Source organism: Mixophyes fleayi, chromosome 1 (assembly GCF_038048845.1).
Source record: "Mixophyes fleayi isolate aMixFle1 chromosome 1, aMixFle1.hap1, whole genome shotgun sequence".
Classification (NCBI taxonomy): Eukaryota; Metazoa; Chordata; class Amphibia; order Anura; family Limnodynastidae; genus Mixophyes; species Mixophyes fleayi.
The window spans coordinates 244,093,463-244,109,774 of NC_134402.1; the positions used below are offsets into that span (position 1 = coordinate 244,093,463).

The following is a 16,312-nucleotide window of genomic DNA, read 5'->3' on the forward strand; positions in this document are numbered from 1 at the left end:
ATGACATAGTATTTTGTTACAGTAATTGGCACTCATCAGAGGCATAACAATAGGAGGTGGAGGTAAGGGAGGCACAGCAATACCAGGTTGTCCACCCTTTGAGGCCCCTGCTCCACCCTGAGACCCCTGCTCTGTTCTCATAAGAGCAGAGCATGCACATTGGGTACATTCGCTGGATTGCAAGCGCTCAGAGGAGGCCCCCTGCTCTACTCTATTGAGAGCGAAGCGGGTGGCTCCTGAGGTGAGAACGGCATTGCCGGGTTCCTGGCCAAATTTTGCCATGGGACCCAATGATGCTCTGTCCGTCCCTGGTTGCACGTATGCAGGGCTGCCACCAGAAATTGCGGGGCACAGTACAAATGTAACAGGCAGGGCCCCCCTCCTTCCTTCTCTCACCCTACCCTCATTTCAAATTATTCTCTAGCCAACTATGCCTACCCAGATTCTCTACAGTCACCCCCCATCCCCGATTTTCGTCTTCTTGCTGTCTCCTTTTGGCTTCCTTCTATTGACAGTACTGTGACGTTATTAATTACGTGACATCAGCGATACTGCAGGGAGTCTGTCTGCTTTGTCACAGTCCTTTGTCCAGGATCCGGGCACCTGGGGGGCCCGACTGGAGCAAATGGTGGCAGCCCCGTTATTTTGGGAGTGGAGGCAGACATGTTGCTTACAAAGGGGCACACTACCGCATCCTTAATTACATGCAGAGGTCTCTCCCCACAGCACCTCTCACATCTCAGGAGCAGCTGCTGCCTAGAAATTTTGCTCGCTACCTCCCTTAATTAACAGCGGATGCCTCCTCCTTTAATAAATTTGTTTCGGCCCTGGGCTGGCGGGGCCCCACTCTGCTGCTGGGCCCCATACTGCAGTACTCCCAGTACCCCCCTGATGGCAGCCCTGCACGTATGTATATATTTGGGTGGCAGGGTGGCTCAATGGTTAGCAATGCTGAATCATAGTGCTGGAGCCCTGTGTATATGTACTACAACTTATGTATGCATGTCTGTGTAAGACTGCACACTTACATATAATCAATCTTCAGCAATAAAAACAGTCTACACAGAATGCAAGGCACATCATCTCTGAGCTGAGATTAAATAAACAGAATTTAACAAGAACCAGCATTTTAAACTACAATGCAACACATATCTATGATTCTGGTGCAGGGGCAAATATCCTTATTGTGTGATTGACATCATTGTGTTTGTATATACTTATTTTACAATCCATGTGTGCCAAAACATAGGCCTATTGCAGTCAAGATGATTGGATTGCATGTGTTTGTCCACAATCAATAGAAAATACTAGTTCCCAGAAAACTGTTTTTTCTTATTAAGGTATGCATAAGTATTTGAAAGGAATTCATCAACTTAGTCTGTTGTCTTGCCTAGGGTGAAATGAACATTGTAACTTGTATACAAAATGTAATGAGTTCATTTGAAAAAATGGAACAAATGTATACAGAAATTACACATAAATAAATTAAAGTGCACATTTCACAGAGGCCAGAACCAAACCATCTAGGACCACGTTTGTTTGGTCCAATTTGTGGGAGTTGTAGACTTAAAATTGTGTACTGGTATGCAGTTGTAGATCATCATAATTTATTTATATAGCGCCAGCAAATTCCGTAGCGCTTTACAATTGGGAACAAACAGTAATAAAACAATACTGGGTAATACATACAGACAGAGAGGTAAGAGAACCCTGCTTGCAAGCTTACAATCTATGGGCCCTTGAGTGAGTTTAAATCAGGCCATTTTTGCAATTTGTCTGATTGGTTGGATCATACCCATTGTCATTGGGTCCGTTAGTCTGGTTGGAAAATGACCAGACCTGCATGTTGATAGTGATCATCTTTTGACTACTTTTATCAACTTGCCTGATAAGGATCGTGTCATTTTTAATAAGATCACTTTTGGGCAGTGCGGTTGTTTTGGGACCACACACGTTATGATTTCAAGTCAACTACCCTCTATTGATTTTGCAGTGTGTGTAGTCAGCGCTAAATGTCAAACGGAAATTTGTCTAATTTACTGTCAGTTACCAACGGGAAGGCAGATATCTCTTACCTGTCCCCAAAGCACCGTGGCAGGAACCATCATTCTTAAGGATTATTATAACCTGCTATGTCTGTCTCTTTTTATCTGGATATAAACACCGCTGACATTAGGCATCAAATGCCAAGATAACCCCCCCCCCCCCCCCCAAAATACAACTGAAAACTGTCAGCATTTCTGGAGCAAAGTAGTAATTGCAAATCAGAAAATGTAATTTGAAGGTGACAGGTGACTTCAACATTCTAATGTCAAACTATGTATTGTATTCACATTGTGAATCATCTCTAAATCCTATGGACCAGGGCCTAAATGGTGGGAGACCAAGCCATTTAGGGTGGTTTCTCATGATACTTACATACAAACCATAGGTTAACTAGAAACTAACATACAAATTAACAATCATGATTTTTTTTTAATTTTTGGATTGTATTTTCTATATGTCAGTTGCTTCTTATTAATTGTACGTTTTCATTATACTATACTTAGTTTATAGACTATAGTAAAATAATTAAAAGAAAATACATACTTAAGGCAAAACTGAACGCGTTGCTAATCTAACCCAGTAACATATCTAGACATGGTTCCCCTGAGAAAGGTTAAGAACCCCTCACCTACAATAACAGAATGGTGATAGTGAGCAAAAAGTGCCATACGAAAATGGCCATAACTATATTATGGACACTTCAAATATGATGGAAGAAAGAGCAGTCGCTAATGTCGTGACATGAAAAGTCTAGGTAATGTACAGTATATGTTTGAGGAGAACGCCCAGTGGCTCTATACCTCTATAAAATATATTGAACATTTACCCAAAGCCATGCCATCTCCAAAGTGCCATGACTGGTAATAATACATATTCTACTTCCCAGATTACACTGCCATGTGGGTCGCATAAAGGGCACCAGAGAATCGCAAATTATGGAGAGGTGTTTTTTTAAATACCCTTTGAGAAATGCAGACTACATTGATCCGATCGGGTATTGGATCTATGAAAATGTAGAGATTTGCGTCAAGATTGAAAAAAGGGACATTTTCTGACAACTAATTGATGCTAATAGCTTTTCACTTTTATTGTTTTTGACATGTTAATTTTTATCCGCAATGATAATCCTCTGACAGTGTCATTTCTTCTGAGACTTGCTGAAAACATGTTATAAACCATATAAGACCATGTTTATTTGCAATAAGCAATAACTGTGAAAAGCAGGAGAGGCGAGGCAGTATACATTGAATAATAAAGTCATTACTCAGGGCACAATACATAATGATGAAATGGAGGGACAATATAAGGGTAGCAGGCTTAGCCCCCTGGTATTATGATCACACATAAGGTCCGATGTTAAAATAAAATCATAATACCTAATTTAAGGAGTACATGTTTATTCTGAATAGTTCACACAAGAATTACAAGTTACTTCGCTATAGTTACCCAGTGGATATTTCCATAATCTCACCTTGAAAGGAGATCTTCTCCCTTTAACCTTTATACACATACTTTAATTTGTCACTGTATACAATAACAAACCGACATAAAGTGTTTTTCTACAGGAAGACAACAAAAGCGAAATATACAAAAGCAGCAGTAAAGTACACCTTCATTGCTACGCCGTAATACAATACATACATTTCGTTGGTCGTATATAGACAATTATTTGAAAATTTAGCAGTGTTGTAAATCACATGCCATGAATTTGAGATAGTCTCTGTCACTACTAATCTGATATACAAAATCTGGCAAAAAATTAAATATTCCACAGAATAAACCCTTATAGATGCCCCTTTTTCTTTTTCTTGTTTTCTATAGAGCAGCTATCGGTAACTTGTGAGCAGTTTTGGTTGGCAGGACATGCTGGCGTTTATAGTTCCACGACACAGGTACAGGTTATATAAGGCTTCTGTTTTAAAACTAATGTGTTCTAAGAGAGGATTAATCTGATTTCAGTGCGAAAACTAATCCCAGGACTAGATAATGCTCTATATACCGACAATATAGCACATCAAAGTAATATTGCAGACATATGTTTATATAATTTCACCAGAAAAAAACGAAGTAGCAAATCACTGCTAATTCAATGGCACCAAGAGTTAGATGACCGTCTAGGTGCTTATAATAAGCAAATGAGTTCCTATGTTTTTGTGAGCCTCTACCTGTTGGCACTGCCATGGCACAAATGTGTTGTGGGCAATTGAGAAGTCTATGGCTGAGTTCCAGGGTCACATCAGAGCTGTGACCAGCTGGCTCTGCTCCGCTCAGGAGTACAAGGAGCAGTTAATGTAAGTTTACTGTACACAAAGCAAGATTGTGGGCTGAAATGTTTTCTCTCGCTCAGATAACGATTATCTAAAGTTATTCCAGTTTAGGGAATGCAGATCTTATTTATGTGTTTTAACTGTATATAGAACAACCTATCTCTCCCTTTATATGTAAACGTGTTTTGCAGTCAGATTTGAAATTGGTGGCAATAAAACCGTAGATACTTTAAAAGTCCTTTAACTTCGAAAAAAAATATATTGTGGATCGGTCTATCCATATATTACATCTATGTGTACATAAAACAAATTCTAAACAGAGTATATAGTTATTGCTGCTTTGTTATGTAGTTATTTCAATTTGCATACCTCAGATTAAAATATGTTTTCAATATTGTGTATTAGACATAAAAAAGCATTTAGCCAGAATGTACATAGAATAGAATGCACATCATTATATAAAATAATTACATTCACTTGATATTGCTTAAAGCATATTACAGTATAGATTACAGTATGCACATATACCGATATGTAATATACTATAGTAAACACTATACTATAGATATATAAAATTTCGATATTATAGAAAATCGCTGGATATAGCATGGTGATTGAATCGAACATTGTTCTATATTTCCAATAGCAAATAGAAATAAAAGTACGTTATTGAGATGTTTCACACTGCAATGGCATTTGTGTAATATACTTTTTGTTTATAACAGTTTGTCTAAAAGGTTGCTTGACATTTTAAGTGTCAATTGAAATAAAGAAAAATGACATTCCTATTAAAGAGAATACTACCTGAAATAAGCCAGAAAAAATGTGTAAATGAGAAAGGGGCAAACTATTATCCATGACTGACTCGGTATTAAATAAATGTTAACACATATTACATTTACAGCTTGCAATAGCTAAAGATTTATTCAATTTAATTACCCTTTAATTTGTTTGATGTATATGAAACTGGATAACGCAGTGTACGTTGTTGTCAAACGATTAATGTGCTGCAGTACAACTAAAAATAAATTAACCAAATATAAAACAATGATTTCGATTATCTTTATAGTTCTCATGTTAACGCAGTATTTACAAACCAATCATATACTTCAGTAGATGTAAACCTAACTACAGTTGACTAAAGTGTTCCTAAATATTATTTATTATGACACCAAGATTAATCTTTTTGCTCTATATTATTTCCTTTGTCTTTGTTGTGGATTGCAATCTAGTGAAATGTTTACTAGACAAACCGAAAAAAAATAAATTACTATGTACCTTTCTGTTTACTGCTAAAACCCTGATGATGCCAAGAGATAATACTGGGGAGCCCCGTAAAGAAAGTGACCATCTGACAAAAGCCACTGACAAGTCTCTGCAATAGTAAACAGCAGAAGGCGTGGAGGGGGGCGGGACTGCCTTGGAAGCATTAACCAATCACATCTTGTTCAGGCAGCTCAAACAGCCAATCAGCGTGAAGACTAGTCAAACTGAGTCAAATAATGTACCAGAGCTGCGTGAGCTGAGTGCCCCAGCGAGCTATTAAAGCTTGCAGATTCCCCTAAGTGATCAGCTAGCGCACAATTAGGAAGCAGGTCTCATCTGTCTGCATTGTCATGTTTCTCTGAGACACCTCCACAGCGGGCTCAGTGCTAATATATGGATATACGACAAATTAAGTGAAAGGAATCAGTTTGCCCAGTGTACAGCGGACTTACCACCCTGCATTTACCACTTTGAGGATTTATCCTCCCTGGCGTATTTTATTCTGAGGTCACCGACTTTGGATGCTGTCTTTCCCAGCTGACCAGTTTCATCCATTTAGGCTGGTATGTAAATCTTATATTACTTTACATATGTTTTTAAAGTAAACTGTTCGACGATAGTAATCCTGTTGTAACTGATTAGTGTGGTGCACAGAATGAGTATTATATGCAGATAATATTCATACATGCTGGTGTCCCGGTCACCCTGGCTGCTCAGCAATGTCACTTATGTTTTAAGATCTGCTAGCTAAATACTTTGCAGAAGTTCGCCAAGAGCAAATCATTATTACCTCATATTTCGCAAATAATTGCCTTTGAGAACGGCTCCAAATTTCCATTTAGTAGGTGGTGAATTTTGATATATTTAATTTTATTAATATCTATTATTAAAATCCATTATTAATATCTATTATTAAAATCCATTGTATGTCTAAGAGCAGTCATAAATCATAGTCAAATATACATCTTGTTTCATTAAATGACTGGAGATTAAAATCGATTAATTAAGGTTAAAGAGGGGATTAGTAGAAGAGAGTTGTTGCAGGTGGGAATTGTGGCTTTTCTATAAAGATGTTTCCAATCAACTGCCCATAACCCCTGACTCACAAAGTACTGAGTGTAATTGTTTCCCGTGTAGTAAGACAGAATGTTAGAGTATGACACAAGAGGACATTAAATCTGGAAATTTAAAACAACCAATTTGCATACAGGTAGCCAACATACTGCATATTACACGTGAAGCACTGTATATATATATATATATATATATATATATATATATATATATATATATATATATATATATATATATATATAATATAGCACCAGCATATTCCGTGGCGCTTTACAATTAGAGACAAACACAGTAGTAAAACAATACTGGGTAATAGAGACAGACTTAGAGGTAAGAGGGCCCTGCTCACAGGCTTACAATCTATATGCCTGTATATGCCCTCATATTTACATATACACATTTCCACATAGTGTATGCGTGACATAAAGTTCGCGCTTAGATGAGATGAGGGCAGGGATAACTATTTGCCGGGAGGCAGAGTGATCATTCATAAGTGACAAAGGTAAAAGATAGTATGCTAGAGATTAGCCATACACAGCTTGTGCAGTCTATCTCATCTCCATGGTAGTACATAGGTATAAATCGCTGTGTATTTCTTCTCCATAGTAAGAGGACGCACTGAAAAGGGGACCCAGAGATGTACGAGATCCAGGCTGTAGCTGTGTCCTCTTCTCCCCCTTCTAACTCGTCCTCCTCCCCCCATTCCTCATACTCATCCTCCTTGGCTGGAGACTCCGAGATAGACGTGGAGAGCTTGGAGCTGGAGGGAGAAGAGCAGCCTGAGCTGTGCAGAATGGTGGAGCCAGAGGATGAGGACGAGGACGAGGAGGACCAGGATGGGAATGGTGTTACACCGACAAGAAAGGAGCTCCAGCAAAAAGTTGCAGATAAAGGAGGAGAACAGAGAAAACTGAGCAGGACTCCCAAGTGTGCCAGATGCAGGAATCATGGGGTTGTGTCCTGTCTGAAGGGCCACAAGCGCTTCTGTCGCTGGAGGGACTGTCAATGTGCCAACTGCCTGCTGGTGGTGGAGCGGCAGAGAGTCATGGCAGCACAGGTGGCCCTCAGAAGACAGCAAGCCACAGAGGTGAGGAGATTGCTTAATAATACGCTTATATTATAATGTAATATCCATCATCTATAGTGCTATGCCACCCTTACAGTGCCAAACTGAATCCCCATCAGTACACTAGTCCATCGCATTATTTGTTTCATACAAACATGTATTACAGTCTATAGGATGCTGGCGTTTGCCAAACATCTGCTCCTCGTTTGTTGTCCATCTGTATAACTAGCTTGTCTTTTGCAGTCTGGTAAATTGATGAAACTGATTGTACTCGTTTAATAAATGAGAAGAGGCGATGATGCAGTAAATCTTTTCTAATTTGAGTCTCCTTGACACATTTAGATTATGTCAAATGACGAATTAAATTATCTATAGAGAGACTGGAACGACAGAGTCATACTGAGGCCAGTTAGTGATATAAAAGACACTCCAAGAAATGGACTAACCAGGGCGGGATAAACCCAAATAAAGCTAAAGGTTAATTATGGTATTCCTGCTTTATATTGTACTCTGTTTTTTTTGGGATATCAGCGACGTGGGGGTTCTATTAATAAATGTATTTGTAACATCAGGTGAATTCCTTTGTTATTTATGATTATTGATTAAATTCAGAAAGATATAACCTAACTGTGAGGCGTTAATATCTATATAAATAAACAACGAGACCATCAGGAAACTCCGCACCTTAATGTTGTTTTAGTTGTTGGGTCACATTAGAAACACATTACTGTTGTCTCTGCTGTGTTACATGATCAGCGCAGCTGTGCTGTGACAAAGTGACTGTGGTGTCCAGTACAACTGTAAAAACCCCTCAGCAGGAGGTGGGATGTCACTCTTTAGAGAACAAACACAATGTAACACACAAGACTCTAACAGCTTGCCTGCATTTTGTGCTAATCAAATATGAATCGCGCAATGCAAAAAGCGTACTGGAAATGGAAACAGTTTCCTATTGCCATATGTGTAATATAGAGCCGAGAAAATTGTTCATCAAACCCTTGAGCAGTCTAAGCTGATGTTTTGATCGTGTAAGGAAGAAGTTACTTTTATTGGCACTTTTTGCAGTAATTGCACTCTGGCACCCTCACTTGGTGCTTCATATAGACTCTCTAAACTGCACTAACAACACTCTGGCAAACTGATATTGAGTGTCTAGAATGAGCTAAATCACTATCTCTGCTCACTGCTAGTCTCGCGTCTTGTACCTATAATGGCAATAAACCACCCTATCAGCATACTGTCAGTGCCTATAATGACAATAAACAAATTTAGCAGCATACTCTCAGTGCCTATAATGACAATAAACCACCTTAGCAATATACTGTAAGTCAGTGCCTATAGTGACAATAAACCACATTTGCAGCATACTGCCAGTGCCAGTAATGACAATAAACTACCTTAGCAGCATACTGTCAGTGTCTATAATGGAACTAGAATTGCTCAGCAGTCACTGTAGAGCCGGTATTATCTACCTATTACTGGCACCGAAACACTTTAGTAGCACACGATCAGCCTGGCATATTGTACCTATGCTGGCACTAAACCACCAGGCAGCGCACTGTCTGCCTGGCAATATATATTTGCTGGCACTAAACCACACCAAGGACACAAGATCAGGCGGCTCGTAGCACCTTTCTGCTGTACAAGAGACTCCCGAGATGTTCCTGTTTTATCAGACCAAAGCAGAAATCCCTAAATCGCTTTCATAGAAAAAATGTCCTTTGTTTTTCATCTAAACATTGAAATGGAGAGAGGCTATTTTGTGTTGAAACTCATAAATATCCACTTGCGCTTTTTATTGTGTTTGCAGTAGGTTAAGCCTCTAGTTGTTTCCTGTTCAATGGATAACAGGTTTACATTTAAAACACAGTCTATATTTATCTCCACTAAAGGAGACGAGCAAAACATACTTGTTTATGTCAAGACGAACCCAGGAACTCGTATTATTTCTTCCCAGTGTGTTTTGCATAGCTGTGTATAAACTATGTAATATTGTATCTTATGTTAATGTTACTATTGTAACATTGTATGTTTATACTTTTATTTATTACAGGATAAAAAAGGCCTTACAGGGAAACACACTATAACGGAGAGGAAGACTGTCTATCAGCGACACATAAGAACCCCCAGTTTGCTGGCTAAGAGTATACTGGAAGGTAAAATTACACTCATCATTCCTTTTCACATAAAGTCTTGATAATCATAAAAAGAGAAACTATCTAAACCACGTAATTCATTTTCCCACCAAGTGTTCTGTACGGTACTTTTACTCCCACTTCTTGAGTTATTTTGAGTGAGACTGCACATATGTCAGGACAATATCAGACACTGGTGTAATTAGTCTGTACACTGAGTCTAGGTACACAGCGTGAATGCAATTAGTTCACGTTTCGCTGCTTTCTCTCTTGTATCATAGCAGTGTTTATAAATAAAGTAAAAAATAATACCATATTTTAAATGGAAAAAATTATACAACTAAACAATGTACTCAGATGCATGCAAAATATAATCAGAGGTAAAACCATTATTTAAAACGAAGCTGCAGATACATAAATGAAAATTAAATATACAGTCTCACATTGCATTGCTATCTAGCAGATACTAAACCACATACACATATATAAAAAAGTAATACATAACTATGTATAATACTACTGTTTCCAATACAAACAGACTGTATACGCAATTATATTATATATGTGTTGTTATCTAACACATCTCACCATACTGGAGAGACCTGAAGTGTAAATACATTTTTTTTAACCCTCTCGTTTTTGTAACATGCGACAGTTGCTCCTGAAAGTCGAAGGGTTAACAGTAAAATATTCGCATGCAGCGAAATGACATGCATTGGATCCCCTTTTAATATATGAATTTAACGAATCGATCTGTTGCATAAAATCGATCCAATGTTTTATTAATCTGTGTTGGGCTTTGTGCAACTAAGTATCCGACTCTTAACCGACACTGAGTAGAAATATAAAGTAGGTAATCTCTCAGACACATTCATTTAAATGAGCATCTTTTCAGAGACAAAATACAGAGCTTTTCAAAACTTTGGGTTTAAACGTATACGTTTTGCATTGTATTTTACTTGCAAATGTCTGTCAAACGTGCCTCAATTTCAGCATACTCTGATGGGCTTCATAAACAAATATAACAATATTTTGCATGACAATGCACAAAACAGGATGAAATAATTTAAATGTGGAAAGTATCAATACAGCGAATTAACCCTCTGGCTTAAAAGGATCATTTTAATGTTCTGTGTGTTCAGACAACAGTCACAGGACACATTGTAACTCGCTATTACTCATTGTAGCGGTCGCTATTTTCTCCATCTCCATCTATCATTAGACTTCATCCACTGCTGTTTTTCCTCTTAAATTTCGTCTTCCTGCTCTTAACTGTCGTCTTTTTTTTCTTTTCTTCTAGTTCGAGTCTCCTCTCTCATCTGTAATTCTTTGTACAATGTGATCTGCCTCTAGGAAATATACATGTCATCAATTCTAGGTATAGCGATATTTTCTATTTTCTGGCGTTACAAAATGACAGGTGTATAAATATATTCCATCTAGGTGGTCTCCTTATATTTAGGCTATAGTATCCTGTCTGATGTATCTAAAACTGAATCCAGCATGAAACTAGCATTACCAATCACACTATCATGAAACAGAATGGTCAACTATATTACAATATTAATTTAATTCAATAAATTATACATCTAACCTGTTGAAATTAAGCAATGTTGGTAGTCACTGAATTTTTGCATGCAGTATACCCAATTAACTCCTGAGCAAATATATATTTAATCATTGTATTGTCTTCCCTAAATATTACTTTATGGATGCATATTTAAATAAAAATAGTTTATATTTTTAGCAAGTGAGGATAGGTTAGGGTCAACCTTTCCTGTGTTACAGCAGCCTTTACGTGAACTATCAGAGTATATAAATCATTTGTTTGGTGAAATTTTGAAAGCTACCTTATGGCATCCATACAGCCCACCTAATAAATAACTTCTGTTTTTAGGTTATCGACCTCTGCCAGCAGATTCTTATATGGGGCCCAACTCCCCCCTGCCAGCCCCTGTGAGTGACAGGATGAGGAAAAGGCGAGCGTTTGCTGATAAAGAGCTGGAGAACATTATGCTAGAGAGAGAATACAAGGAGAGAGAGATGCTAGAGGCCTCTCAGGCTGCCAACCTTTTCCTGCCCAGCCGTATGCTACATGCCGCAGAATACAATTCCTACAAAGCTGCCTATGGGAACTCACAGGTTGATGCCCCCAACAAAGAGTTATGCAATTTCCTTCCCACTTGTCTTGATCTCACAATGCAGTATTCAGGATCAGGGAACGTGGAGCTAATTTCTTCTAATGTAAGTGTGGCCACAACTTACAGACAATACCCTGTCCCCCCCAGGTTCTTGGTTTGGCCAAAGAGTGGTCCAATCACTGATGCACTTCTTTACCAACAGTGCCTATTAAATGCCACAGCTATGCAGACACAGAAACCTGGGTCAAACTGGGACTCAAAATCTAGCCCTATGATTGAGTGCCAGCCTACAGAACAGGACCTGGTACCACCCAAAATTGAAACCCAAATGATGCCCCCACAACACTTGAAACAGGACTCTGGAGAAAGGTCTGCATTTTCAACGCCAAAAAGGAACTTCTCACAGATCTCTGGCAAGGACCATTTGTCTCCACCAGAGAGCCTAATGAACAAGATCAGCAAGGAAGCAGCTAAACAGCCCCTGTCTTTAAAGTACAATCCTTTCCACTCATTATTTCAACAGGCACATCTTGAGAAGTCATTGTCAGAGCTTAAAACCTCTTGTATCAAAGACCCCTATGAAGAACCCACAAAGAAATTCAGAGAATGTTCATCCAAGGAAAACCAGACATACAAATTAACTATTGATAGGTACAATAAGGACTTTTTCTCAGGCAAAGAAACAGGATCAAAACTTTCAGTCAACGAACCCTTACCGTTTTCTGTGGAATCAATTCTCAAGATGCCCTCAACCACAGCGCAACGTTCCAGTGAGTAAACAATTCTCACACCAGCGGCTACTGGATTAGCTGCTGGGAGCCATCAGAATTCCTTCATAATGAAGCCTTTCCAAGAGTCGGTGGGATGCACATGGCCTTTTATACAATGTACAAATATGCATTTGCATGTTGCTTCTCTTTTGTACAAATGACAATATTTAAATGTAAAAAATTTGATGAATATGTGAATTGTAAAGTATTTGAATATGAAACAAATATATATATATATATAAATATATAACTAATAAAATACAAAAGTCCAATATTTATTTTTATGGTCATCTGATATGTAATTAGTTATTCTCTAAAATCTTTCTGTGACAAGCTCCTGTAACTCACCACCATTGTATTACAACAGAACATTATTTACAGCTGTCATGTATATACATAAATCAAAGGGTACTTGGAGTTAGTTTTTGCCACATCAGGACAGTTTTGTCTACTGTTTAGTTATCGTTGTTTGCCAGGGCTCATGTCAGCAGTATAATTGCATAATGAAAATTGAATTAAGTTTAATTACATAATCAGAAGTAGAAGTTCATTATTATTTGCCATTTTTAAAGATACTAAGTCATGTTCCTGAAGAATATGCATATTAATGTAATCATAAATCCCCCTCAATGTGTCATAAAGTTATATCTCTAAATTCTGGTGAACTATTACTCTGATCATCATAGCAGCTAATGACACCAGATTTGCTCTGTCCTTAATAATTCTTTGTTCATGTCAACAAATGCTGCTACTTTGCACTGTTCACATACACATGCATGCGTACATGTGTAAATGTACACTAAGGGCCTGAGTTAGGCGCAAAGCAAATAAAGTTTGCTCCTTGGAAAAACCATGTTGCATTAAACGGGGAGACAAATTTAAAATGTGGGGACAGATATTTAGTTGAGATGGGGCAGGTCCTAGATCAACTTACATTTCAGTGTAAAAATAAACTATCAAGTATTTGTGTGTTACATGAAAAAACAGCCTGTATTTTCTATTTACTACGTTTTTTATGCTTTGCTACTAGCTCAGCATCAGGGCCTAAGGCTGTCCAATGTTTTTTTATGCTTTGCTACTAGCTCAGCATCAGGGCCTAAGGCTGTCCAACAGTAAAATGTACACCAGGGCTATCCAACTGGCTGCCTTTGTGCTGTGCGTTGCTCTCCATCGTCTTCTAGCTTTTATTAAACCTACCAAACTAGATTATTGTAGGATGCATTACATTAAGTTATATATCACTGCTCGAAGTGTGCCGGTATAAGACGGTATGTCACGCCGGCACTTTTCTAAACTCGTCCTTGAAGTTGCTCAATAGACTGCGAGACAGTATGTTGAGGCACAGTTTCCAGTTCTGACTCAGCAATATCCAGGGCTCTGATGCACGTGGGGGGATGGGGGCGTCTAGTTTCGGTTGCCGGCCACGGCCGGTACTGGGTCTTTTCACTGTGAGTGTGTATGAGGCATCAGAGTGAGCGGGGTGGTGCTCTAGCGAAGCATAGTGTGACCTATCAACTGTCACTCTGCTGCCTCTTCCCCCATGGATAGTGGATTAGGTGCCCGAGAAGAGGATTCGGACAAATGAAGTGACAGTAAATTTTGGGTGATTTTTTGCTTGGAGGAGGGGGGGGGGGTTAACATTTTTGTGTCAGTGTGGTTATTGAAACCCAGTGCTGTCATGTGAAATCACCAGGTATTCCTTCAAGCTGGTGTTGCCAATTTCAGAGAAGGGTAAAGCCACTACAGCTCTCCCCCACTGCACTGCATTAATAGATAACTGATAAAAGTGATATCATTGTTATCTTGCTACTAGCTAGTATTAAATCCCTCTTAGAAATGATCTATTGATGCAGAGATAAATGCCTCCACAAACACCTCAGACATGCCCCCTTAAAATAGCCTCTTTCTTATTACACTACAACTGGAGGGTCAATGAGTGAGATTTAGAAGATGATTAAACCATTTGTACCTATTACTTCTATGTCCCTGGTATGCCTCTGCTCAATGCTTTCCTGTACTTCTGTCTAGGTTTTATTCATCTGCTGTTTCTCATTGGTTGGCAGTCATCCAATCAGCTTTACGGGCACACTCTTCTAAATGTTAATTTAAGCATCTTAAGAATGGAGAGGGGTTAAGATTTTTGAGGCAGTGTGGTTATGTTGGAACAAATGTTAGAAGTGGGATATCACTATACTAAAGAACAATAATTAATTACTTTTGCTGTTTTTACATTGTGTGTGTGTGCAATGCAGTGTTTTTACAATACATTACTTTACTGCAAATTGATTAGTTGTTGGTTATGTCATGGCCACATTACCCACTGTGCTCAAACTGGGATATCCTAAACATTTGTACCAGTGAGGTCATATGAGTGGGAGATGGGAACAATTTAGCCTCGGACAAGTTCTGTTTTAGTAACATATCTGCTATATCACTGATTTCAGAGGGAGACCACTGGGACATGGAAAATAAACAACTTGTTACACTGAAGGGACACACACGTTAGACCTTTGTAAAACCATGTCTGTTAATAATTGCATTATATTCTAATATTATTCAATGCTTAAAGTTAGCTGGTATGAGTCTGTATGGCATATCCCCACTTCTAAATTTCTAGTTCGACCACTGCTTTATGTCAAAGCCGATCCTACAAAAATTTTGGACTAAACCCCGGTACCTACATACGTATGCACGTGCGTACATAAACACACACACACACACACACACACACACACACACACACACATGCAGATATATAGACACAAAAGGAATAGCACAAACTCTGACCTTGTTGAAGAGATAGTCATTGTTACCTTCTATTTCATGTCATTTGATTGTGTCAAAATTCCCTCAATGTACAGTGCTGTGTAATAGGCATGTGTTACATATGTTAAAGATAATAATAATAATAATAATAATAATAATAATAATAATAATAATATTAATTACAGTGATAATAAAAATAAATATCACAGAGTCCAGCAGACAACTGATGAATCTAAGGCTTCTGGATCAGCACCTGCTTTCCAAGAAGTGGTTCTGCAACAACTGTTCTCTATTTTATCCAGGCTTCCCCCTTAATAATTACTGTACAGTCAGCCACCAATCATAGTCAGAATTGCAAATATGAGATGCATGGCTTCCAACTTTGGGACCTAGCACATGATAAATGTTGTTTACATAATTCATAGCCAGCTAGTATTATGAGTTAAATAGCCATTTCATTCAGATAAGATCAGTGGCTGTGTGGGTGACAAAGTATCTCATCACTGTCAAAAGAAAATGTGTACTCCCCCACTGTGGTTAAGAACCATTGGTTACTCTGAGTGGAAAATGTGAATATTTGTGTACTGTATATTAAGCTACAGACCAGAACAGATGAAAATAGAAATACACTGTCAAAAAGAAGACAGTATGGTATTCAAATCTATGTATTACTGAATCTCTTTTAGGGCGTGTTACTTATTAACACTTAATTGCTGTAGAGTGGCACCATATTACATAGTGCTTTACAGAGATTGATCATTCACATCACTCCCAGTTCCAG

At 38.3% G+C, this 16,312-nt stretch overlaps 1 protein-coding gene across 3 annotated transcripts; it reads left to right on the forward strand.

Moving 5' to 3' along the window:
* Window positions 1–5,851: 5,851 nt before the first annotated feature.
* On the forward strand, window positions 5,852–13,037 carry DMRT2 (doublesex and mab-3 related transcription factor 2). 3 transcript variants are annotated; one of them, XM_075191269.1, is made up of 4 exons: window positions 5,852–6,142; window positions 7,260–7,740; window positions 9,773–9,875; window positions 11,752–13,037. In XM_075191269.1, the coding sequence occupies exons 2-4, from the start codon at window positions 7,291–7,293 to the stop codon at window positions 12,771–12,773; spliced, it is 1,575 nt and encodes a 524-aa protein (XP_075047370.1). In that variant the 5' UTR covers window positions 5,852–6,142; window positions 7,260–7,290; the 3' UTR covers window positions 12,774–13,037. The 3 variants fall into 3 exon arrangements, with proteins under 3 accessions (XP_075047370.1, XP_075047381.1, XP_075047390.1); XM_075191280.1 differs by lacking the exon at window positions 5,852–6,142 and adding an exon at window positions 6,380–6,420; XM_075191289.1 differs by lacking the exons at window positions 5,852–6,142; window positions 7,260–7,740; window positions 9,773–9,875 and adding an exon at window positions 11,182–11,232.
* Window positions 13,038–16,312: the final 3,275 nt, after the last annotated feature.